Source organism: Leuciscus leuciscus (genome assembly GCF_965113295.1).
Source record: "Leuciscus leuciscus genome assembly, chromosome: 7".
Classification (NCBI taxonomy): domain Eukaryota; kingdom Metazoa; phylum Chordata; class Actinopteri; order Cypriniformes; family Leuciscidae; genus Leuciscus; species Leuciscus leuciscus.
Window position 1 is genome coordinate 39,990,031 of NC_138731.1, and position 27,910 is coordinate 40,017,940.

General features: G+C 38.1%; 1 protein-coding gene across 3 annotated transcripts in view; it reads left to right on the top strand.

The window, feature by feature from the left end:
• slc4a3 (solute carrier family 4 member 3) overlaps positions 1-27,910 on the top strand; it is an 81,204-nt gene that overhangs the window by 12,478 nt on the left and 40,816 nt on the right. For all 3 annotated transcript variants that reach the window (XM_082174614.1, XM_082174616.1, XM_082174615.1), the window contains exons 2-3: positions 437-590; positions 24,225-24,381. In XM_082174614.1, the coding sequence (XP_082030740.1) occupies positions 537-590; positions 24,225-24,381 (211 nt within the window). In that variant the 5' untranslated portion in view covers positions 437-536. The remainder of the gene's footprint in view (positions 1-436; positions 591-24,224; positions 24,382-27,910) is intronic.

A 27,910-nucleotide genomic window follows, 5' to 3' on the forward strand; every position in this document is an offset into this window, starting at 1 on the left:
AATTAGCATGATGTGTGTATATATATATATTTACTGTATGTGTATGTATAGCCACACAGAGACTTCTGTGAACATGACGCAGATGATTAATTGAATGAGTTTAATTTATTTTTTATATCTTTTTTTGAAACATTTTGAACTGTTTCATGTATGAATCGATCTTACCAACCGGGTACAGACATTTTTCTCATGATTAACATGGTTGTTTCATCGATTAACAGTTTAACACAATCAATATTATGTCAGTTGAGTTCATTGGCTATTGATGAACCCCTGCGTTGTAACTTAAGGACTAGAAAATGATCTGTGTGTTTCTTCTTGATTTATTCTGGAAATTCTGCAACTAAGTATTTCTTTCCCACGTACCCTTGATCCTCTGTTTGTTTTGGGATCTGGTGGCCTAATCTAATCTAAAAGAGGGATCTCGCTCTTACAGGTTATGCCACCCCACAGGCTGACTGGAAATCCAGCCGTGAAAGAGAAGGGCTGATCCCAGACCCCCTCGTGTTCCCGCAGCGGCGCCCCTCCCTGTCCCCATGGCGACAGGAGGTCATGCCCCCGAGACAGATGTGTTGATCAACCTGCATCAGGTGAGAGATGTGAAGACCCTGAGTTTTAGTTATACTCTTAAAAATAAAGGTTCCCAAAGGTTTGTTGAAGTGCATGTTGAAGCAGAAGCACAGCTGCAAGTGGAGTTTCAGCATTGAGCCTATTTTTGCATTGCATGCTCAGCAGAAAAATGCACTAAAAATCATTATTTACACAGTGTTTTGCAGTACAAGCTTTAATGAAGCAATATAGAATAAACTACACATACTGTTTGAAAACAAAAACGTCTGCTGACTTTCATATATGTTCCATATGTAATTGCAGACACACTCAAGCACTTTCTATTCAGTAAATATGACTGAATCCATATAATTCAAGCAACAAATACCTATAATTTGGGTTTTGTTTAGATTTATTACCATTTTGGATGTAAATGTAACCCCCTTCCTCATGTAAACTATATTTCATGATGCACAAGTCTGTAATAGTTATCAATGTCTCATTCCTGATAACTTCTTTTAATTTAGACTATAGAATGCATTAGGAAAGACTTTAGGTATAAAATGACGGTGCACTCATATTACTATAAATGGGAGAAAGTGCAACGCGCAATATGGCGGAATAAGTCCCGCCTTCTAAGTAAGAGCCAATCGCCAATTGATAATGTCATTGCGTCACTGCAGCTGACGTTAGAAGACTTGCTGACTTGCTAACTTGCTAAAGAAACAGTCAGTGTTCTGAGACGTGCGCATTGGCTGCCTGAAAAATTATTTTTTTTGTCACGATTTGAGTGTTATAGAAACTACATTTATGAGACCATTCGATTAGACCGTCAGATTTCATTGGTGATTTCAAATATGAAATTGAATTATTAGCTTGGTGAACAGCTTTGGAGAAGTTTATGTTTTCCCATTCAAAGAGATAGGAGCTGCATTTGCATGACTGAAATCATTCAAGAAACATCTCTTATTATTTTCAATGTTGTAAGCAGTTGTGCTGCTTCATATTTTTTTTTTGTGGAAAATATATGTTAGAAAGACTTGTATATGGTTGGATTTGCAAATGGTTGCTATTTGGTTTCCTGAGCAACGGCAGGTTCGGGGCTGGTGGCGCAGTGCCAAGCAGGGAGGCGCAGGTGCTGGGTTACATGTGATGAAACACACGGGCCGTACACAGGACAATAGCATCAGTCTGACCTCCGTCTCGTTTGACACTTGGGATTCACGGATCTCAGGCAGTGTGTGTATATTTGAATGGCCCTTTTTGTGGTTGCCTGCATCTAATGTTTGTTTGTGTTGCGTGCGATAACTAATTTATATCAAGTTAATCAGCCAAACCTTAGTGAAAAATAAATGTATTTGAAATGCATTTATTTTATGCTAAGTATACTGCAAATACATTTACATATTTATGTACTTAATATAAATACCCTGCAATTGTACTTTTGGTACTAAATTGGTATACACTAAGTCTGCTAAATTGGGACAACTCATTTTGTTCTTAGTTTAGTTATCCAGAAGGTCCAACTAAAGATTAAGTATATTTGATTGTGCTGAAGTGGAACTATTGCAAGTATACTTTAGGTACACTTTAAATATCTTGCATTTAAAGACTGACATTATACAGAGATTATACTATCTTTACTAAAAGTGTTATTAAAACACATTTTAGGCCTAATATTATGAAATGTGCATTGTGCTGTATTAGTGAAGAAGCACTCCAAATAAGTATAATTATAATATTTATATCAGTAAGTGTCGAGCGATATGTCAGTATGTTAATGCATTTGCTATACTTAGTATGAAAAACATGTATTTTAAATACATTTTGGAATAGGGTTTTTTCACTAGGGTTTTTAAGTCAAATAAACCTGTTGGCCTGTTTGCTCTTATACTGTATATGACACAATTTTCATGTAATATTCAGACGTAGAGCAGTAAAAAAAAAAAAAAAAAAAAAAAGGCAAACCACAACGGTCAACCTCCATCGCATTCCTGTTGCTTACAATTTTGCGACCCAGTATATTCAAATAAAAATGAAGGCCGACTGTAACTGAGAAAATCTGTCATGTTGAGAGAAGTGTAAAAGAAATTCTTCATCTTGGGCTCAATAAAAAGGAGATGTTCTGCTGTTGCTTCTGCAGTTGTTTAATTTGTACTTTCCCTGCCAAGATTTTAACTATTTCACCAATATTTTGACCCATTATAGAGAAAATACACATTTTATTTTTAACAACACATTAGTCAACAACATTGTAATATGTTGTTTATTTTTCAATATAGGCCTACTATTATTCAAAATATTGCCTTTTTTTACTGTTTTTTAAAACAAGTTTTTTTAAAGCTTCCTTGCTGTTATTAGTAAAAGAAACAGACACGTGGTTTATACAGTCACATTAATTTATTCTGATACTGTACCATCATTTATTTAGTATTCCATTTAATCTAAGTGATGGCATTCCTATCCACGTGAACAGCAGAGCAAATGAGACCTTTTTGGACCTTGAGACCACCTGCAGTAAAACTAGAGCCATTACTGATAGTTTACATGTTCCTAGATGTTAGCAAATGCAATCAGGGCCGGTGTTTTAAAAGAACTGTCTCGTCAGAGGCGTCTTGAGATGTGCTAATTGGTTGATGTTCACCGTCGTCCTGTGGTGCTGTCAGCTCAGAGAGCGGTGGATCCTCTCTTATTGATGTCAGTCTTTCAATGGGCTTTCTGAGGGGGAGGCACACGACAACATCTGGCATAAAGCCCTCCGATATTAGAGAAAAACTCAGTAATGCTTTTTCAAAATGATTATTTTATTTAAATTAGTTTAGTAATAAAATATATTAAATTAATAATTATTACCATTTTCCACCCCCTTATTTAAAGTCCTCCTGCAGTGCAGGTTTTAATATTGTTTATATGTCTATGTGGTGTTTTTAATATGCTTTAAAACAAACGCTGTGTAAATTCATAAGTCAACACCCTTGTTGAGTATTTTCTCCTTAAAACTGCAGTGAACCAAAGACAGTCCCAAAATCGTGGTTTGAAATTGCGTCAACGTGTGATCATCAACGAGTGGATATCTGAGCTGGTGTGAGTGAGTGGAGGCGGGGCTAATTTGCATATTCATAGAACCACGTATACTAAATGAGGCAATGGTGTAGAGTTATACGTTCAAGCTATTTTAAGGCACGAATAAATTTTTTTCATGGAAACGCTTAAATATGTCATTTTGGTGACCAAAGATTAATTTTTAGGGATAACAGGATTTACGGGGACTTAACCCTTCGAATTAAAGGTGCAGTAAGTGATTTTTGAGAAGCACTGTTGAAAATGGATCGGACTGAGCACCACAACAAACTTGTAGCCAATAGGCAGTAGGGGCTACTCATGATGGGGGAGGAGAGAGAGTGAGCAAGAGGGAGATTTGAAGAAAGACTGTAGAAACAGAGATGGATGAGAAACATTACAAAAGAGAAAAGGTCAGAGGAATATCACTGGAAAAAGAAGGGATTCAGGCAAGAGATTTACGACCCGCGTTAATATCTGAAAAGCTTTCCAGCGCTGGAGAGACGTAAGCGGGAAGGTCTGAAAAATGGACGCCAAGGTTGCGTTGTTTCTGCTCCATATGTGAGTAACATTGGTTTTGCTATGTTTCACAGAACCAATATGCTATTGTTGTAGCTATAGTTACAGGATAGTTTTGAGTGTCATTGTTTGGCTGGAACTGGTGTGCTTCTGGCAACTAACAGCCAACTATTGCTTGAATTTTTTGTCGTTCATTTGTCATCTTCACTTTATGATATGATAAAGAGAGATCAACTCTTGCATTGCATGTTCATGCATTTGGGGGCGAAGCAATGAAGGGAGAGGTGTTTGTTTGGGTTGAACAGTGTTTCTCAGAAATCACTTACTGCACCTTTAAATTGGTCATTATGCGATGTTCCTTTAAAGCATTGATGTAAACACCTAATTCACACTTGAAATTATCATTTTACTCTAATGTGTATATACTTCATATTACCGCATGGTGGCTGGATTGGCCAAGTTTCTGAAAACTCTATAGATGCTGCTGTGTTGGAATATATTCATCTTTCTTATTGCAGAATTGTACAAAAGTTCATGAGTCATTTTAGCAGCTCAGTTTCAATAAATGCTCTTTTTGGACTGGGTTGAGGTTTTGAGTTACAGTTTAGAGTTACATGTTTTCTTAGCACAATGAACTCTCACAAGATTAGGGAAAATCTGATTCCTAATGACATGAGCCCTTTAAATACATCATCATTAGTTGTTAGAAAGGATTCGGAACATACATCTATTAGTACCAATACATGGAGCCTCACCAGAATTCAGGGCCTGTTTCCATGAACTCTGCTGACATATTGTGAGTAAGTGTGGTTGGATCGTTTTAGGCAGCAATCTGCTCACCATGGCATCAGATACCAGATTAATTGCCTGGTGTCGACCTGCATGCGGATGGCCATTTGGTATGTTGTGCCTGGCTGTAAAGATCGCCATATCATGTTTCAGCAAAGAGAATTGAATGTTTAGTAATAAAATAGTGTGCAGGAGACATTATAGTACAACCCAGACAAAAGCAACATGTTAATGCTGCACATTGTTACTTTCTTATTTTCTAAAGCAATAATCAGCATTCCGTATGTTGATGCAGACTTCCCACAAGCATCACCTCCTCTTTGAATTGACAAAAATCAACAGAGAATAAAGAAATCAATAGTGGTAAGCGAGATGATTTGGCCAGTCTGAGTAAACAGAAAGTGTTCAGAGATTGATGCGCTGTTTCAGTTTAGCCCAGAATTGCACACTGATTTCCCACACGCAAATATTTGACCGAGTGTTATTTATACATCCCATAAAATCCAGTGGCAGCAGGACACACACTTCTGCATGCATACTGCAGCGCAATGTGGTTTTTGAACATTTAACAGAGCTCTTTTGATGATGGTGATGAACATTTTCAAAAGTAGAAATAAATTGTATACCTTAATGTTTGGGAGATCTAAATCTAATGAGAGTTAGTAGACATGTAGGTGCAACATTACTTATAGTCAACAGAATGTAAAAGTGTAAAAGGGACCATCAAAATAAAGTAAAACCAATTTTTGCTGTGTGACTTCAGTGTGAACAGACAGGACAGACAGAATTAATGTAATTTTTACATCAAACTCAACATTAATTTTGTCAAAATTACGTGCTTGATAACAAACATATTATGCAATAAGATTTTTTAAATGATTTTGAAGGAAGTATCTTACGCTCACCAAGGCTGCATTTATTTTATAAAAAATACAATAAAAACTGTAATTGTCACATTACGTGTAGGACAAAGCTCATGGATATGAGGAATACCTAGAAATAACATTTAATAACCAAACTTTCAAGGGAAACACCAAACACTCACGCTTACATTGACAATAAAGGACAAAGACTGAAGGAGAACACAAGGTATAACTACACATGGACTAACAAGATAACTAATGAGGTGATTGACAATGCATAGGTGATAGACATGACTAATTAGACAAATCATGGAACACTAGGTCACAAGACTGAACCAAAAACACAATGAAGGGGGGAAACACAGATCATACATGTAACAGTAATATTGTGAAATAACATGAATGTAATTTATTCCTTCGATGCAAAGCTGAATTTTCAGCATCATTACCCCAGTTTTTATCCTTCAGAAATCATTCTAATATGCTGATTTGCTGCTCAATTATTAATAATGGTTTTTCTGTATTTGGTTGTATTTTGGTTGTGAGTATTTGCAGCGTGTTTCTAAATTTGGTTGCGTTGTGAGTATTTGCAGCGCGTTTCTGTATGTGGTTGCGTTGTGAGTATTTGCAGTGCATCTCTGTATTTGGTTGCATTGTGAGTATTTGCAGCATGTTTCTGTGTTTAGTTGCGTTGTTGTGAGTATTTGCAGTGTGTTTCTGTTTAGTTGCGTTGTGAGTATTTGCAGTGTGTTTCTGTATTTAGTTGCATTGTGAGTATTTGCAGTGTGTTTCTGTGTTTAGTTGCGTTGTGAGTATTTGCAGCGTGTTTCTGTATTTGGTTGCTTTGTGAGTATTTGCAGAGTATTTGCAGCTCGTTCCTGTATTTGGTTGCGTTGTGAGTATTTACAGCACGTGTCTGTATTTAGTTGTGTTGTGAGTATTTGCAGTGTGTTTCTGTATTTAGTTGCATTGTGAGTATTTGCAGTGTGTTTCTGTGTTTAGTTGCGTTGTGAGTATTTGCAGCGTGTTTCTGTATTTGGTTGCTTTGTGAGTATTTGCAGCACATTTCTGTATTTAATTGCGTAGTGAGTATTTGCAGTGTTTTTCTGTATTTGGTTGCATTGTGAGTATTTGCAGAGTATTTGCAGCTCGTTCCTGTATTTGGTTGCGTTGTGAGTATTTACAGCACGTGTCTGTATTTAGTTGTGTTGTGAGTATTTGCAGTGTGTTTCTGTATTTAGTTGCGTTGTGAGTATTTGCAGTGTGTTTCTGTATTTAGTTGTGTTGTGAGTATTTGCAGTGTGTTTCTGTATTTAGTTGCATTGTGAGTATTTGCAGCACATTTCTGTATTTAGTTTTGTTTTGAATATCTGCAGCGTGTTTCTGTATTTGGTTACGTTGTGAAGTATTTTCAGCGCGTCTCTGTATTTAGTTCCGTTGTGAGTATTTGCAGCGCGTTTCTGTATTTAGTTGTGTTGTGAGTATTTGCAGCGCGTTTCTGTATTTGGCTGCGCATTGTGCATCTGCATTTGCAGAACATGTGTTGTCAAACTGATGAAGACGTTTTCTTAATTTGCTGGTGTTTTTTTTTTATTTTCTTCAGTTGCTGCACATTGAGATCTCTCGGCCACTGCAGATTTAACCAAAACAAAGGAAAGAAATATTACAATGTGGCCATGATTTAGTGAAGCGAGGGATTGAATTATCAATTGTTTTACACAATGTTTCATGCAAATATGGATATAAAATGAGTTGTAAGTAACATTTCATGTTGACTTTAAGGAAAGAAAACAAAATGATAAACTACACGTAACAGAGAGGATTGACAGAGAGTGATCAAGAATTAGGAATTATGTACGAATCTAATCCTATTATGCATCAGTCTGTTTGAGCATGTGAGTCTGTTTACAAGTCATCTAACTGAGCAACAAACTACCTACCATCTTTTTCTGTACAGTAAACCACATGCTGTACATTTTTAAGCAGCAGATCAATGTTGCCCCACCCAATCTGAACAGGTGGCATCAGGATAGAGGGGGGCAGTTACCCCAGCTGTATACAGCACTATGATATCATCGTCACCATGACAACCATGAGCTCAGACCACTGAGAATAGAGATCCGTCTATCCTCGACCCCGTACAGTGCAAACACTGATAAAGCAGCGTCTAGCGGGGTCCTCAAGGGACCGATTAGGGCCAGACATCTATTCCAGGGATAGTCCACCCTATCTCTTATTTCACTCTTAAACACACTAAGGCTTGGAAAAATGTGCATGTATGTTCAGCAAACATAAACGAACAACATCTCATCATAGACCTGCTATAACAAAAAATATTTATATAACTATATTGACTGACAGACTTTTACAGACACTAGTTTCTTCTAAAAAAAAAAAAAACACTGAGAATAAAACAAAGCATATTGGAGTACGTTTTACAGGAAAATCAATCTTTTCTACTTCATTTCATTTTTAATTTAACATGCTGGAATGGAATAGGAATGGCTAATGGAATAAAAAACTAAAAAAAGGTAATTGTGACATCTTTATCTTTGATTTTTTCTCTCTCAGAATTGTTTATATATTGCAATGCGGATAACTATATGTCAAAAACAATTTAAAGCAATTTCTGTTTCTACACCAATTTTTTTTTCATTGTGCTCCTGTCACAGTCTGGTGATGATAAATGCAATGAAAGCAAATGAACTTCAAAAGACTTCAAACTCAGTCTTTACTTGATAATCCACAACAAAGAAGGCAGGAGAATGCACACCACGCGTATACACTGACAAGACAAGACAATGAACAATGACAATGTACTTATGCTAGAACTAAACGAGGGAACTAATGAGTTAATAGATGTACACCAGGTGAACTAAAAGACTAATCAAACACAACAGAGAACTGGGTCAAACTAGCATACAACGAAGGCAGAGTAAATACACAAAGAAACATGACAAAACAGAACATAACTCTGACAGCTGCATGATTCATTATTTTGCCGTAATGTTCCCTGTGCTGCTACTGAACCTACATTGCTATGGCAAAAGAAATTACATTTTACTCATGTTGCAAAAAACAGCAGAAAAACAGGCAAATAAGAAGAAGACAATAAACAGACAACACAGTTTATTAGTCGGATAAAATCACAAAGTCTGATGACTGAATTAATCTGACTCACTTTTTGACTGGATGTTTTTAAGGTATCAATACGAAAAATACCTTGTTGTAATAAATGCTAATTAAAAAAAAAGAAAAATTATACAAAAACAGTATTGCGTGTGTGTTGTTAGGGCCATTTCTGTGTCAATAGAAACACTGTGCAGCTATAATACACTATTTATAAAATGTTCTGTCGTTTTTCAAGAGAGTTCAACAGTTTGGAGCAAGAAACGCACTGGCTCACACTCCTCCATTCACAGGAAAGCTTCGCACATTTGTCTGTATAGGGGTGAAGGAGCATTTCTGACTCACCCTTTTGGACTGAAATGCAGACGCGGGTTTTAGACAGCTTTATTTGTCTTTGCATTTCTTGTGCATTCGGGAAGCACTGTTTAAAATCAGAGAAGAGAAGAGCATTGTTGCCTCTATCCATCCTTGCCAAGGCAAGGTTTTTTAAGTAAGTTTTTCATTGCTTTATTTCATTAGTTTATTTTATTTGAGCTTAATCTCAAATTCAGAAAATTATTTTTAATATTTTAATATTTTTAACAACAGCAACACTGCAATTAGTGAGTCTTTTGGACTTTTTCATTAAAAAGTACTGACTCATTTGTTTGTGAATCATACCATACTGGTCAATGTTGCTGCATGCAACCAGTAAGGACATTGTAGTAAGAAAAATGTGCACCTCATCTTTATCTCTCAGCCTATTTAGTCTCAGTTAATGAAGTTCACAACTAAATACTTTTATGTTTACATCCTTTATTTTGCTTTGCCACTGTATATTCAGTCAGAACTTGTTAGTATTTTTACAGTTCCCGAATGGCTCTCCATTCCCAACTCTATAGCTGCCTTCGACACTTCAGGAATGTACATTTGACCTGCTATTGACACATATTTAAAATCCTGGAGAAAATGAAGCAGACCTTTTTTTTTTTTTGCCTGTATTTACCTCTCTTTTCAAAAACATGCCATGAAATTTTTTCCATAGTGACAGTGAGTCATCGCTGGTACTGTGGGAAAGGGCAGATGCTGTGAATCCTGTCGTAGTGTGCTAGTGAAATGCCAGCTGTGAGCTGGTTGATCTGGTGTTTTTAAGCAGAGGAAGGTGTCTCTGCCTGCAGCTCTTTAATGACACAAATTGAGTTGTTTATAAGCCAATGACTCACGATTACAAGCTTAAACAAAACAACTCATTTACATCATTCTCGTCTCCCATCACTCCTTGGCAGCATCTGTGAGCTTCATTTCTGACAACAGTCTCTTATCCAGCTCTCGTGCAAGAGCCATTTGTAGAGCAGCTCGCTTCTTCTCTCTGCTGCAAGGCAAGTTTATTTATATAGCATGTTTCATACACAAGTTTGTATTATTAATTTTGATTTGATTATGTCATTCACAATACTTCATGGGATTGTTCTTTATTCCCATTTTTTTCAGTCGTCTAGGCCTGATAGTCTGTCTATCACTACAGGCCACATGTACATTAAGTTGTTGTTTGTTCTGGGAATATTTGTGAATGTCACTGTTGTTGTAGTGAGACCTGACACACATCACTGAGAGCATCAGTGGGGCTCAAGGGACATGTTGTGTTTTGTTCACCAAAGCTAGATGGAGAATGGTGATTTGACATTGTGGCTGAGGCTGCAGAGCTGTCACAACACTAGAATTTCAGTAGTCTTCGTTAAACTCAAAAAATCGAACTACGGCATATAATACATCAGCTCATCAAATACTTTCACTTCAAACCTGCAGCATCTGCCCATTCAGAAATACCGGTTTGTTACCAGAAACCTCTAAACACCACTTCCCTTGGCCAGCAAAAGCCTCTAAGTTCAGAGAACCAATCAGAAGACACGAATCGAATCATATGATTTCAAGATGAATGATGTTGTGCGTATGAGCCAATGTTCTGCTGAATAATGCTACCTATCAGATTGTGCTACCAACACTGTTTTTGCATTGTTTTAAGGGTAGGTTTAGGGTAGGGGTAGAAATGGATGTTAATAAAGCCTCAGACCGCATCAATATGATGCTGGTAGCACAATTCTGATAGGTAGCATTTTTTGCTGTTGAAAAATGCAGGTTGTGTTTAACACACACACACACACACACACACACACACACACACACACACACACACACACACACACACACACACACACACACACACACACACACACACACACACACACATATATATTTCCTTTAATAGTTTTATTTTAATTTTTATATTATTATAAAAATAATATATTATAAAATTATTATATAACAAATAAAAAATGTCATCAAATACTAAATAATATGTATCAATAATATAATATATTATTACACACACAGAAAATACCATACATATATATGAATTATTTATTTAATATAATACAAATTAAAGATTATTTTTTTTAAAATAAAAATGATATAAATAAAAAATACTGAAATATTAAATGTATTAATATATTAAAAACAAAAATGAATTTCTCTGAATTTTATAATTCAACTTCCTTACATTAAAATTAATTTTTTTTTTTTTTTTGTGTGTGTGTGTGTGTGTGTGTGTGCTACTTTAATTCCAGTTCAGTTCTGAATGGTGGATAACCCTGGTGTAAGTGTTAGTCAGGGATTGTCTCTCTGTTCTTGGCTGCCTGAAAAGGTCAGTACTTTTGGGAAATAGTGGGACTGTGAGAATGAATGAGTATCCTGTGCTTTCACAAAGAGCTCAGATGGGCCTCCACAGTCACCTGATACCCAGGCCAGACTTAGCAGGCATACCTGCAGCTTTAGAGGGCACTTCGAGCACCAGAATAGCTCCTTGAGCAGCCTCCAGACAAAGAATAAGTGTAACCCCATCGGTTTTACTCGCACCGCTCCGAGCGGGATTTCCAGCATGGGAGGCGGGCACACTAACAAGGACGCTGGAGACCGTAGCATCTAGCGTCAGTCGCTAGTGCGTCTCTTGAGGACAGGGGAGTGAGGTTTACTCCCACAGCTCTCACTAGCTGGCCTAGAGAAGATGCAGTTCACTCTCTCTCAGCTGAGGCACAAATTTCATGCATGAGATATTAATAACATGGGTATCTTTCAAGTTGATATTTTCTGAAGTAAGAAGTACTTAATACAGACTCAATTTGATACCTGAGGGCTGACTGCATATTTGTGTGCTTGCTCTTTGAAGAGCTTTTGGGCCTCGAGGAAAAAGAGAAAACCACGCAATGTGTTCTTTAATACTTATTGCACGGCTCATGTGGAATACTTGATTCTGATTGGTCAATCGAGCCATCCAGTGGTATGTTATTCCCAGATAACAAACGGTAAAAAAAACACAGGGATCATTGTAACGATTGTTTTGTACACTGTACTGGATTATAAGATAACAAACAGGCAATATTTTAAAACAGTTTAATCTCAAATCAGTATCTCCTAATCCCCATAATTATTTATGTGGTGAAATGGCGTAGCCTATAGCCTAAGTGGTATTACTGTACCGTATGTCTGTGTCCCTTAAAGGGATACTTCAGGATTTAGCATTAAGCTTTGTATCAGTAGAAAACCCGTAGTGTTTTCGAATGACCGTGCTTCCCACCCTCATATCTTCCTGAGACGAGAGATTTATGTATTTTTTGTCTGGAAAAAATCCTCCGATGATGCAAAAATCGTCATTTTGCGTCATCGGAGGATTTTTTGGCCAGAGGCTAAAGACTACAGCCAGTAGGAGGGGCTGTCCCGCATGTTTTCAACCCGCCCATAGAGGGTGGGATCTCACTCACAGAATGTACACATAGTGTCAGACATCTTTTTTTGGAAGCTAAGCTAGCAGGCTCTTGTTCTGTGGAGAAAACTGAGTTGTAGGAGAAAGCTGAGTATTAGGGGTTACCATCCTCTTTTTCCCGGACATGTCCGGCCGTCGAGATCGTCCAAAATGTCCGGGATTCGGCCTTTGCTTTCTGCAGTCGCCATTCATTGTTTACATGCACACCTTTTGTTTCAATCTAACTGAATTCATTCCGATTGGTGAATCTGAATGTAGTGTTTACATGAACGCTAAACAAGTGATCGGTCGATGTGCGTTTTAACATTGCTAAGAAAATTCCCGCTCCTCCGTGAGAGATAGGAGACCGGTGCGTCTCAGTAATCACGCCTCCGGCCTCGCGCCGTTCTCCCACGGCCCTCAGCCTCGTCCTGCTCGCCACAGTAAACATAATGAATGGCGACTGTAGAACGCAAAAGCCGAATCCCGGACATTTTGGCCTGATCTCGAAATCCCGGGCAGACTCGTCGTCACGGAGACTCACCAGTAGCCTAGCCTTGTTGTTTTCATCTGCGCTCTCTTACCAGTAGGCGTGGCTTGGGAGTGGCCTCCTAGGGCAGCGAAGCAAGTGCATTCTGGGAGTTGTTGTCTTTCATCCACATAAGCCAAAAATAAATTTTCTGGCTTTTCTCAGTCTAGAAAGCTCCAAATTCAAAAATAATTTCATATTTCTTCTCCATAAATGACCCATTTTAAATACACATTCATCTTTCCAGAGGTGAAGTATCCCTTTAAATGTCTGTCTAGTTTGAATTTATTGCTTGCTAGCAACTGCTTTCTTCACGGAAGCTTAGCGTTTAAAGACCTAATATAATGTTTCAACTGAAGTCAATATTCTGTGTCTAATTATTTACTTATATAGCCAAGTAATAAGTTTCGCGTCGGTGTCCTGATCACCCTGTCAGGTTTTATTTAAAAAAAAAAAAAAAAAAATGTATATATATATATATTTTTTTTTAACAAACTGTCCAAATTACTATTGCAATTGTTTTTTTAAAAGTGAAACGGCTTCTCAAACAAGAAACAAATGTTGGGCGGGACTTGATTTTTTACATGGAGAATTGATTGGACCGTTGGATTGTTGTGGCTTGTTATTTCTGTGAGCTCATGTGGGAACTATTCATTAAAATAAGTGTTTCATTAGAGTCATTATTCATTCAGATGACAAACGTACACTGGCCACGCAGTATGTTTTCGATTCACTTAAAAGAACCGGTTCTTAAAAGTAATTTTTTTGTGCATTGAACTAGACTAGTCCCACGATATGTTTTTGATTCGCTACAGAGAACCGGTTCATTAGAGTCATTTGTTTGGGAATCAGACTGCACCGGATGCACTGTATGTTTGATTCATGAAAAAAGAACCTGTTCCTTAAGAGTCATTTGCTTATGAATCGAATCAGTTACCATAGTTTGAATTACTAAAAAGAACTGACTAAAGTAATTTGTTTGTGAATCATACTTCATTGCTAACGTCGTATGTTTATTTTTGTTCACACCCGTGGAAATTCTATTGAGAAAACTTAACAGAAAGACATTTCTTCTCATTTTTGCAGCTCACACAGGTTTTTAAGTGCTTAACTCAAATTCACAAGATGCAACAGGAACGCTGCCTCGGAAAAGTGGGACAGGAAAATACACAATTCATTTACTTTTATAATGAACAGAATCCCGAAATTTCACTGCATTGGAATCGACTACTGAAATGTTGGTATCATGAGAAGCCCTTAGTATCTCGGCAGAGCGGGCAGCCACCTATGACGTATGTAACTCTATCTACCGTTTACCCAGAGCACTTTCTAACAGCAAGCAAACACATCTGCCTGTCCTCACTGAATTCCCATTGTCATTCTGTTCACCTTGCAGTTGAAATAACCCGTAACCTTTATTGGGAGCGCATGCACTCAGTCTCGCTCAAGCCATTAACATTTGCACAATCAGAGAACTGCAAGAGCAAATGCTGTTTGGGTCCTTTGTTTTACACTGAGTAGAGAAACAGTGGGAAATGCTGTTCAAAAAGTACTATTCTAAAAACCCTGCTGTTGTTTGTTTGTTTTGTTATTTTGATACATTATGGTAATTAAGAAGGGGCAATTACAGAAGAGAAACCGAATGAGTGAGGGAGAGGTGACTGAACAGAGAGGTAGAGAAAAGGGATAATATTACATTGCTGCTCATGAAAACATGACCAGGTTTCACCCCAATTTCATCCGAGTCTATTTGCCTGTTTTTAAGAGCATTTGCATTGGGACATATTTCCAAATTACTTCAAATTCTCGTAATGCATCCTCATGTCTTCTGAGCTTATATAAAAAATACAGTATATTTATTGTAGTAAAATGGTATTACATTAAAATAATAAAGCAATCTACAGTAAGGCAAGGCAAGGCAAGGCAAGTTTATTTATATAGCACATTTCATACACAATGGCAATTCAAAGTGCTTTACATAGAAGAAATTAAAATAATGAAAAGAAATAAGAATAATTAAAACAGTTTAGTAAAATAAAATACAGTACTTTTAAAAAATAAAAAAGAATATTTATTATAGATCTTTCTTTCAAAGGATTCCCTTAAGACTTAAATCTTTCAACCTTCTTTTAACCTTCAATCTTCTTACGACTTCCATCTATCAACTTTCCTTTAACTTTCTTTTCTCCCTCATTTACTCACACGTTCTTTTCACTTTCTTTAGCACTTTAGCACTGCGTTCACATTCTTTCTCAGACGAAAACTTTAATATCGTCATTTAAATACTGTTCTACTTTCAAACCCACATTAATCACTTTCACATTATCACCTTCTGAGTGGGCATTTATAGTTTCGGGCTAAATGCCCTGCTGACATAGGAGAAATTAAAATAATTAAAAGAAATAAGAATAATTAAAACAGTTTAGAAAAATAGAGTAAAATACAGTACAGTACAAACAGTCGGACGAACAGCGGCACAGTGCTCATTCAGTAAATGCACAGCTAAACAGAAGTGTTTTGAGTCTGGATTTGAATGTGACCACTGTAGGAGCACATCTGATCTCTTCTGGAAGCTGGTTCCAGCTGTGGCTGGCATAATAGCTAAAAGCAGACTCACCATGCTTAGAGTGAACCCTTGGTATTTCTAGCTGATATGATCCTAATGATCTGAGTGATCTGTTGGGTTTATATTCAGTGAGCATATCTGCAATGTATTGAGGTCCTAGGCCATTGAATGATTTATATACCAGTAATAATACTTTGAAATCAATCCTAAATCTAACTGGGAGCCAGTGTAAAGACCTGAGGACTGGTGTGATATGTTCATATTTTCTGGTTCTGCTCAGAATCCTGGCGGCAGCGTTCTGTATGAGCTGCAACTGTCTTATGGTCTTTTTGGGAAGGCCAGTGAGGAGTCCATTACAATAATCCACCCTGCTGGTGATGAAAGCATGCACAAGTTTCTCTAAGTCTTGTCTGGAAACAAAGCATCTAATTCTTGCAATATTTTTCAGATGATAGTATGCTGATTTAGTTATTGCTTTGACATGACTACTGAAACTAAGGTCTGACTCTAGTGTCACACCAAGATTCCTGACTTGATGTTTAGTTGTTTTACCCCTAGAGTGAAGGTATGCGTTCACCTTGAGAACTTCATCTTTGTTTCCAAACGCAATAACTTCAGTTTTGTCTTTGTTTAATTGAAGAAAGTTTTGACACATCCAACTGTTGACTTCGTCAATGCATCGGCACAGGGAGTCAATCGGGCTGTAATCGTTAGGCGATAGGGCTAAGTACAGCTGTGTGTCGTCTGCATAGCTGTGGTAAGCAATTTGGTTATTTCTCATTATTTGGCTCATTGGGAGCATATACAGGTTGAACAGGAGTGGCGCAAGAATTGAGCCTTGAGGGACTCCGCATGTCATGGATGTCCACTCAGACTTATGGTCTCCTATACTCACATAATAACCTCTCCCATCTAAGTATGACCTGAACCATTTTAGGACTATCCCAGAAAGCCCCACCCAGTTTTCCAGCCTGTCAAGAAGTATGTTGTGATCGACAGTGTCAAATGCAGCACTGAGGTCGAGTAGTACCAGCACTGATAATTTGCCTGAATCAGTATTTAAGCGAATATCGTTTATTATCTTTATGAGCGCTGTCTCTGTGCTGTGATGCGGTCGGAAACCAGATTGAAAATTATCAAAGTATCCATTCGAGCTTAAGAATTTGTTCAGCTGATTGAAGACAACTTTTTCAATGATCTTGCCTATGAAAGGAAGATTTGAGATCGGTCTATAGTTGCTTAATATGGTCTTATCCAGATTGCTCTTTTTCAGGAGGGGCTTGACAACTGCAGTTTTCAGGGAGTTTGGAAAACTCCCAGAGAGAAGTGAGGCATTTACCACTTCTAGAAGATCTGCTTCTAAACTGTTTAGCACAATTTTGAAGAAAGATGTGGGAAGTGTGTCAAGGGCGCATGTTGATGTTTTAAGGTGTTGTACGGTTTCTTCCAAAATTTTGCCATCAATTTCTTTGAAGTCAGACATAGTAACTACTTTCTCAGGTGGTCTGATCTGTCTGACCTCAGTGCAACTCAAGGATGTGCTGATCACCTTTCTGATATTATTGATTTTCTCAGAGAAGAAAGAAGCAAACTCACTGCACTTGCTGTTTGAGAGCATTTCACTAGGAATCTGGCTTGGGGGGTTTGTCAGTCTCTCTACAGTAGCAAAAAGAGTGCGTGTGTTGTTTAAATTGCTGTTTATAATATTTGAGAAGAAAGTCTGTCTAGCTTTGCCTAGTTCCATATTGAAAGCATGCAGGCTGTCTTTGTAGATGTTATAATGGACTACAAGTTTTGTCTTCCGCCACATGCGCTCTGCTTTTCTGCATTGTCTTTTCATATGTTGCACTGCTGTTGAGTTTCTCCAAGGTGCTTTTTGTCTGCCACTCTTCTTCCTGACTTTAACAGGAGCAATATCATCAATTATATTTTTAACTTTTGAGTTAAAAGAATCAAGGAGAAAATCAACAGAGTCAGCAGATATGCTTGGTGTTAAGGATATAGCCTTCATAAATAGTACACTAGTGTTCTCATTTAAGCATCTCTTCTTGACAGACACAGATTTAGCTTCAGTGGCAGGAGAGATCAATATATCAAAGAAAATACAGAAATGATCAGACAGTGCTACATCCTTAATAAAAATCGATGAAATGTTTAGACCCTTACTGATAAGTAAATCTAGAGTGTGTCCATGATTGTGTGTGGGTCCATGTACATGCTGAGTCAGATCAAAAGTTTTTAAAACAGTTTTGATTTCTTTTGCCATATTGTTTTCTGCATTATCTATGTGAATGTTAAAATCTCCAGCAATGGCAAAACAGTCAAACTCTGAGGTAATTGTTGATAACAGTTCTGTAAAGTCCTCAGCAAAGGCTGGAGAATATTTTGGAGGCCTGTAAATAATGATAAGTAAAATGCGAGGAGCACCTTTTAACACAGTACCCAGATATTCGAAAGACGGGTAATTCCCAAATGATATTTGCTTACATTGATAGATATCTTTAAAAAGAGCAGCTAGACCCCCACCTCTCTTAACAGCTCTGCAGACACTCATAAAAGTAAAGTTAGGAGGGGCTGTTTCATTGAGGATTGTTGCACTGCAGCTGTATTCTAGCCAGGTTTCATTTAGAAACATAAAGTCCAGGTTGTTTGTGGTTATTAAGTCGTTGACTAGAAGTGATTTATTTTTAAGTGAGCGAATGTTTAAAAGTGCTAACTTAACAGTCTTACTTTTTGTCCCCACAGCAATCTTAGTTTGACATGTAATAGGCACCAGATTAGTTGGGTTTGCTGTACGGCTATTGAAGGCCTTAGACTTTCTATCTTGTAATAGAACAGCAATAGAGAAAGATGCAGGCACACTGGGTTCCCGCTTGTTCTGTAAACATTTGAGAAAGTTACTGTTATCATAACAGGAACCCAAAACACATCACTGAGAGCTGGTATCAGTTGTTTTTGGTTCACCTCGAGCAGATGGAGGAGGGTGTGGGCCCTGGCGTTTTGGCCGAAGAGGCCGAAGAGCTCTCACAGGAGGAGGGGGCGGGCGAGCTCGGCGCGCAGGCTTCGGTGTTTGAGGTGCCTGACGATTTTTGGTTGGTATCTGGGGGCTTGCAGCAAAAGAGTGGGATAGTCTGGTTCCAGCATGCACTAATTCTTCCATTTTCTGTGAGAAGCACAGGAGTGGAGTCGCTGGCGAGAGTGAGAAAGTATCTGGTGAAAGGGGCTGTTGCTCAGGTGTTATAGGAGGCTGTGATATGCTGTCCTGGCTTCCCTGGCTGTTTTCCAGGAAGTCGTCCTTGGGTGCTGAATCTTGGAGCAGTTCTAATGTGTCTGTCTGTGGTGAGCTCTGTGGGCATGGCTCAGCTGAGATTGTGTCCGTGAGCAGAGGTTGATGTGGCTCAGTGGTGTTAACATTGTCCTTGTGTGATATGTCAACCGCATGTCCATCTTGTTGCTGAAGTGAAGTCCCGTGTTCATTCATACTGTTTCCAGGTGTGTGTGTGTCGTTCAGATTGACACACACTGCAGAAGGATGATTGAGGGAGAAGTCGATATTGTCCTTTAACACTCTTGAACCAAGTTTGTTTGGGTGATGGCCATCCCGATGAAATAGTTGTCTCTGACTCCAGAAAAGATTGAAGTTGTCAATGAAGTTTACTCCTTTTATATTGCAGGTTTTTTGCAGCCATGTATTAATCCCAAGCAGCCGAGAAAACCTGTTTGTTCCTCTTGCTGGGAGTGGTCCACTGATGAATGTTTGAACTTTCAGTCTTTTAAGTGTTTCAAAAAGTTCATTGAAATCCTTCTTAAGGAGTTCTGACTGCTCTTTATGAATATCATTCTTCCCCACATGAATTATGAGTCGATTTGCAGTCTTATGTTTCATCAGAATGTTCTGAAGTTCCCTGTTTATATCAGAAGTTGTTGCTTTTGGAAGGCAGCATGTAGTTGTATCCCTGCTGCTAATGTTTCTGATTATGGAGTCCCCCACTATCAGAGTCCTGGGCTCGGCTGTGCTCTGAGCTGAGTGCCGCTGTCTGCTCGACCTTGAGCGCCAGTTAGCATCAGTGTTAGCTACTGGCTGATACAGTCTGTGTTCGATCACATTCATCACGTTTGGGGATTCCTCATTTACATTCATTAGTACTTCAAATCTGTTCTCAAGATGTATAGGTGTTGGTGGGAGACCAGTGTTTGCCATCCTTGTCAGAGCTGTATCTGGGGTAGAGGATGCTACTGCGGCAATATGTGGGGCTCGTGACAATCTGATGTCTCGAGTGCCTTTGGGTCTCGCTCCCTGTTTGTGCCATCGATTTGTAAGTCGATCGGCTTGTTTCTCTACCTGTCGAGGAGCACTAGTTTCATGGGACTCACCGGCTATATGCTGAGGGTGTCCATGACGAAGCTCTGTTGTGTGTTCCGTCTGGTTTGGAGGTCCCGTAAATAACTTTGTTTCAAGAACTGCAATCCTTTGTAAAAGTCTGTGGCAGTTAGTGCAGCAAGTAGATTCCAGAAGAGGCATTTTCTCTCTTATCCTTGTAGGCAGTTGTGTTTTCCTTTCCCCGGAATGTAAGCTGGTCGGGTAGAAGAATTCTGCGTTTTTGTGGTAATCCAAACTTTGTCGTTTGAGCACTGTGCTGATTTGCTGAAGTTAAAATTAGGTGATAAAAGGAGCTAAAATATAAAAATATAGAAGATAAAATATAAAAGCGATAGAGCAAAGCGCGGAGCAGTAAGCAAGAGCGTCCGAACGGTAGCTGAGCTGAGCAGGAAAAGAGTAGTATATTCTTTATAGTAAAACATTACTGTAATATAATAAGGATGTGAATTACGTGAGGTTTGGGATGAAATCCCAAAAAGGGAGTCAAAACAAATAGGGATAGGAAGACAAATTTCAAACAGTTCCGATTTGTGACATAAACTCGCAATTCTGAGATTTTTTTTTTTTCCTTGCAATTGCACTTTATAACTTGCAATTGCAAGTTTATATCTCAAAATTCTGAGAAAAGATGTCACAATTGTGAGTTTACATCTCGCAATTCTAACTTTATAACATGCAATTGCGACTTGATGTAAACTCACAATTGTGAAATAAAAAGTCAGAATTATCTTATAAAATGTTTTATTCTGTGGCGGAAATAAGCTTCCATACAAACAAGCCTAATAACAGACTGGTGGGAGTGGCCTTGGACAGCAACATGCCCAGTGCATTATGGGTGCTGACGTTTTCCTACCTATTTGGCAAAATGGAAGACAGCAGCCTTTTTTCGACGTTTTCTCTAGTCAGGTAGCAACAATTTCTTTCTTTTTTTTTCTTTCTTTTTTTTACATTTCTACTGTATAGGCAGCCAAGTTTTGTTGAAAGGCCATTTTGCCAGCTGGAAAGTACCCATTTAAGAGGTTGGAAAAGCATCATGAAAGAGCAGAAATCGTGTGATACAGCAGAATGGACTTCTCCAGTGTCCCAAACTGGCTCATTTCCAAGTCTCCTTTACTATCAGAGCCAGCCGTTTATCATTTGACTTCACAGGTCTTCATTAAAGTCACCACTTGAGCAATGATAAAAGAGTGGCACACAGCGTGCAGACACTGAGAGCTTAATGAAATGTTGTCCTCATTAATTTACGCAAAGCTGAGGATCACAGACAACAAAGAAGACTTTGTTTCCTTAATTAGTGCCTCATTCGTTCATCTCATTTCAGTTTTGCCGAATTTGCCCCATCTGCTCTGATTAATTATGCAGAGGCCTGCCATTTGCCCGTGCTTATTTTCCTGAAGAATTAAAGAAAATGTATTTTAAAAGATTCATGTTTGTTTTAATGCTTCAGGGTAAATGATTTGTTGGCTTTTGTGCTTGCCGAGTTCAGTTGGCCGTTCTGAATCTTGGTGCTTGTTGGACATGACAGAGGTGCTGTTGAATGCAGTTGTATTTGTTAATGGGGACGCTGCAGGGCTGCTGTCGACTTCATGCTGACACCGTGACATTTAGTCTGACTGATCTGCGAGCCTTGTAGCCTGTCAGCATGCTTTATCCCACCCGCGCTCTTCAAAGCCTTCTTCTCACGAGCCAAACGTTAGATGCCTCCCATAGATGGAACTGTGGGCGGGGCCATATGGGCAGCTAAAATATGACTGCCCCTTCCAGTGTCCCATTCAACATTCCTTCCCAGTAAACAATTACCGTCTTTCAAAGTTGAAATATGGTTGAAAATAAGTCGGCCCCCCTTGGCCCGGATTACGACGTGATTTCATCGATGTAGTTTCGGCCGGACTGTTTGACTACGTGTTTTCAACTGATCATCTAAGACAGGATAAGTCTGTTATACATGCTAAAATAACGGAGAAAAACAAACTACCAAACCATGTTTTTTATTATCTCAAATAAATTTAAAGAGTTTTACATATTCCATCAAGACGTTATAGATCGACCTGTTTTCAACGTTGAAAAGTCGTAATTAGACGTTGAAGATTTACGTCTATTCAACGTCTAATAGACGACCTTTTGCTAGCTGGGTTGACGAAGAGTTTAGTTTTATTTTGATCATGATGGTAATGAGATAATTTTAATGAAGATATACTCTTGATACTGTAAGATATTAACAATGCTCCATCTTTGTTTTTAGAAGATTGTGTTTATAATCACACTCTTGCGGAATATTCTAAGGCCCTGTTTACACCTGATATTAAGATGCGTTTTCGTCGATCGGATCACATTGAGGGAGACACATTCCCATTTACATCTGGTGTTTTAATTCGTCTCTTTTGTCCACTTTCAACCACTTCTGTCCTGATTTCTTCGAGGGGAGGGTCTACGTGTGAGTAAAGGTATGGGCTCCGATCTAATGGATGAAATAAGCTCACGCAATTTATATATGAACATGCCTGGAGATGATGGAAAAACATACAGAGCATCAGCATTCGTTTCTGCTCTGACAGCCGCAAGACCATGCCGAACGCTGTGAGTGTGTGTGTTAGAAATCAGGTATGGTGAGAGAACATTGTGCTTGGTACGTTTTTCGTCTTCAAACCAAAGGTGGGTCTTCAGTCGACAAAGTTTAAATCCCGTCTAGCTAGCGCACTTCCCATAAGGTTCACGCATTAGGCCAGTAGGCGGAGAGTAGACGGTCTTTTGTGGCTGTTCTGACTCATTCCACCACATGTGCGTTTACACTACGAAAGCAATCCAGTCAAATGCGTTTTCGACTACCTCTGGAAGTGGTCGAAAGTGGACAAGCGCTAAACATTTTAGACTCTGATTACACCGTCCACTTGTGATCCGATCGACCACACTGCATCTTAATACCAGTTGTAAACTGGGCCTAACTCATTATCGTGAGTGCAGATAGGGAATCTGTTGAAGTGCAGTGGAGAAACAGACACATCGAATGATCGATGCTGTGAAACAGCAAATCCGTTTTTATGAATGAATGACTCTCTCTATCTGTTGCTCTGGTCTTCGTCAACACACGCTTGCACCCCCTGCTGGTGAGGTCGACTTACAGCAGATGAAGATTATACATCAACACTCTACTGCATTTCCTGCAGTTCCTGATGTGCAGTGTTGAATTTTCTGTCGAATTTGAACCACTGAATTTGTGTATAAGCGAATTTTTAAACAGACCAAATATTTTGGAAGTGAAATCTAAAAGGTAAATATGGATTATTGAATTTTTAATAATGAAATTGTGTGTGAAATGTTTTGAATTAAAATATTCACAGCTTAAATATACCACCATGTTGAATTTCAGCCCATGAAAATGCAAAATTTTCAATTAGTGCAATTCAACAAGCTTTTTTGTTTCAAATACATTTGGCATTATTTTACTTCCATCACAACCTGTGACGTCACGGAGTTGGTTTGCTCCGCTGGATTAATGAAGATAAACATATTTTCTATTCTGGTCTGATTTTTCTGTTCAAGCTGGGTTCACACTGCGATTTTGGCCACAATTTTGCCGTCTGAGACAAGTTTTGAGAATCCTAAAAAATTCTTCTGATCCTAAGCCAAAATCTGAAGTATCGCTAGTTTGACATGTTCGGCGACAGCTGATTAATGACGACATTCTGACAGTGTCAGAAGATTTTGACTTTTCCAACAGTAGCGCCGAACCTGATGACACAACTAGTGAGACAACAACAAACAACCTAGAAAAAAACATGCCTAGAATCTCCAATGATGCCTCTCAGTCACCATGATGCCCTGTTCTTCATCGCTGATAACCCATCCAGAATTGCGGTGCACTTGGTGAACGCTAATGGACGTGTGGTTGTGGTTCAATCTCGGAGAACATAAAACATCTGGTCGTAACTGCTCAAACTCTTCAGAGCATGCCAGAAGGAATCATTTGGCCTCAAGTTTATTTCCCATACTTCCTCAAATGTATTTTAGCATCTGGAACATCTGTCTGGCACTTACTGTGTGGTTTCAAATGATCTCATCTGCAGGTTTTGTTGGAAGAAGAGAAGGACTCCACAGCAGGACAAGAAGATGAGGAATGGGAGAAGGCCTTGTCTGTGGAGAGGTTCGGGGACATCATTACTGAGTCTGCCATCAATGGCGCAGACAAAATGGGCCGCAGCTACAATGAGAAAGACTTTGAGTGTAAGTACTGTCTGACGTATAACCATAATTATTAGGGCTGGGTAAAAAATATCGATTTCTCGATTTTAATCGATTCTCATTTTTACGAACCGATATCGATTCTTAAATCCCAAGAATCAATTAGTCATCCTGTTTTCAGTTGATGAATTAATGTAACATTGTAGCCCGCATCCCATCCAATAAATCTCAATAATCTTTGGGCTTTGTTACTATTGATATGAAACAAACTCTCAGATTTCAAATTACGTCCATTTTCTTACGAAATTCTAAAACATAAATACCGTTTTGGCGCTGTGGCGTGAAATCGCTCTGGCACAGCTCAGCTCAAGAGCAGCAGCGGCGCGCACATGATCTTCTCTCCGCCTTAATAATACCAGTTACAGCGCAAAATAAACATGAATGAGCATCTGAAAGTGTGTTAAAAGATAGAGTACAACTTATCGAAATCCGTATCATGTGACATGGAATCGCTCAATCAGTGTTTCAACAATGGAAAGACGTCAGTAAATCAGCTTGTAAACAATGTCATGTAACGTCACATTTACCTCAGAAAAACCATATCCAGTGACCATAAACTCAGCTAGAAAAATTAACTCTAGAGAGGAGCATTTTGCTAAATATATGCACCATATTACATTCATTATAATTTTTTATGTTCTTCAGTTTTGAATGCATGTTTGAATAAATCTGGCAGGTGTGTATGACAGCCACCATTTAAATGTTTATATTTCATATAACTTTATTATTATAAAAATAAATAAAAGTGTAATTTAAGTGTTTGTATACAAATCAGTTAATTTTTACCTTCAATATGGCTAATGAAGCCTATAGGCTACAACTGACTCCCATAGTTTACAGCATTAGTTAAGAGATTTGTTTTCCTTGAGAAAATGTGCCATGTATTGTACCTGATATCCAAAATAATCAATATTGAATCGAATCGGAATCGGAATCGAATCGAATTGCAAGCTTGTGAATCGAAATCGAATCGAATTGTGAAATTTGTGTCAATACCCAGCCCTAATAATTATATGTGCTCTCCATTTTAAATAATCTTCAAGTGTTTATAAAAGGTCTGAAATCTGACTAGGATGATCCAATCACAAGTGTAGTGGTCTGCCGAGAAAGATTTTGATTTAATAGACTACATCAGTGGGTTTTTTTTTGTGTGTGTGAAAAATATTTTAATATTACTATAACAGTGTTGTTAAGGACAATTAAAACTATTAAAAATCTATTTTGTTTGTACAATTAGAACTTAAACTATTACAAATATTTTGTTAATTGAAATAATCCTGAAATAAAATTAAATATAAATATTCGATGAAAAACTTAAACGTAAAAACTTAGAAAATGCTTAAATGACAATTAGAAATGTTGCCTTTGTAAACAGTTTCTGTTAATTGAAATAAAGCCTATATATATATATATATATATATATATATATATATATATAATAGTTCAAAAACTTGAATCTAAGAAATGAGAAAATGCCTAAATGAAAAGTAAACAATTGTCTTGTCAAACTAACTAAAAACAGAGAAGTTTAGGTTAAAGTACTCAAATGACTAAAACCAAAACCGGAATATTTTTTTTAAAGCTAAATAAAAGTATATAAATAATAATAATAATAATAAATAAATACATAAATAAAAAGAAATAAAAAAAGAAATGAACAACAAAATTGACACAAAAAAATGTATCACAACAAAATGACTAAAACTTAAACTAAAATACAAAAAACTGAAAATATAAAATAGAAGCTATTTCAAAATATTAGAAAATACTATAGTAATAATATTATAATATATAAATAATACCAAAAGAACACTCTACTACAAACATTTTAAGTATAATGCTTACTGTTATTCAAGTCCCTTTTTCAAATGATGGTTATGCTTCATGCATCATTTTTTTTACGTTTAAAACTCTGTGTTTTGATTGAATTCTTATTGATCTGATAGAAATGTTCACACTACATTTTCTACAAACACCACACACTACAAAACCTGTCTGTCACATGAGAGATCACTCTCTAAGAGTTAGAGTCCCAATCAGTTTCAACCATAGACTGTAAAAAAAGATGGACGACGCCCCTTCGCTCTCTTCCATTGATGAGAACTGAAGCCGTCAGCGTCCCGATATGGCGCTGACATATTGGAACTTGAGTCTGCGCTGTAGCGATCTCGGGACCAGACCTGCGCAGTAGTGAGCAGGAAGTAAAGCCGCGAAATCAACGCTCCGCCCTCACTCTCGCCGAATGCACTCAGGGAGAGTGGATTCTGCACACTTTTTAAAAAATTGATTGCAGTACAACAAGAGGCTTGTTAAAATAAAGTAAATACAATCTCCTCAGTCCTCCGAAGATCCTGAAAAAAATGTCCGTTGGTGCTTCAGTGACTACTTCGCTCAGAGAACCTGTCAATCACAGCTGTCAATCATGACGTTACACCACCGCATCACGTAACTAACTAAAAACCAACTTATTTTTGAAACAGACACTTGAACTTACATCAGCGTGATAAAAACGACAGCAAATGAAAGAAACCACCTTTGGAAAAAAGATATTTGAAGTGTAATTTAAAGGTATGGCGGAGGATGTTTTACTTCCTGGTGGGTAGTCTAAACTATTGGTCCTCCTAATTGTCAATCATTCTGGTGAATCAATCAAACTTTTCAAAAAGTGGAGAGGGCGGGTCTTATCTAAAATTTGGAAAGATCCTCCGCTATACCTTTAATTGTTTAGTTGGTCTCACGTCCCGTTGAATAACACGGGGAGGCGGGGCTTATGACCTATACTGGGACCAGTCACCGGGGGGCGATCAAGACGTTTTGGCTTAACTTTTCAGGGCTTGTGCTGCACGCTTGGTTTCAACGAGATGCATTTTGCCTTTTTGCATGGCAGTGTTAAGAGCTGCGTTTAGTGCTGACCACTTGTGACCGGATTCTCAGAGACGGATGTTAATATGAGGTGCGAATAAGGTCAAAGATATATTTTTTCAAACTTTAGGGGCTGTTTACACAACACCATTTTCAACTAAAAAGAACAACTTTGTGTGCCTTTTGGCTGTTCATTTAGATGACAATGGCATTTTGGGGGCCTGGGAACGCAAACCTTTGAAAACCAGATTCACAGTGGAAGTTTTTGAAAACGATACCGTTTATCATCTCCTTGTAAACTACAAGAACGTGAATTTTTTAAACCTGTGACTTCATGCGCATGTGTGTTACGTGTTCAGTCTATAGGCGCAAAATGTTTATTCGCAAAGTAACATTGCCAACTACTGGCCTGGCAGCAGAATACAGCGTTTTTAGTCGTTTTCGCGGATCTGTGTGAACGGGGATCGATTTGACAATGTTGTCATCTGTACGCGAAAAATGCAAAGGAAAAACGTTTCCGTTTTTAGTGCATTATTGTTGCTGCTGTTGCTGAAAGTGTCAGACTGCTAGAAGATTCCATGTTTAGATACATAATTCTGCAGAAGGTGTACAGAACATGGCAGTTCAGAAGTACAGAGAAGACTTTTTA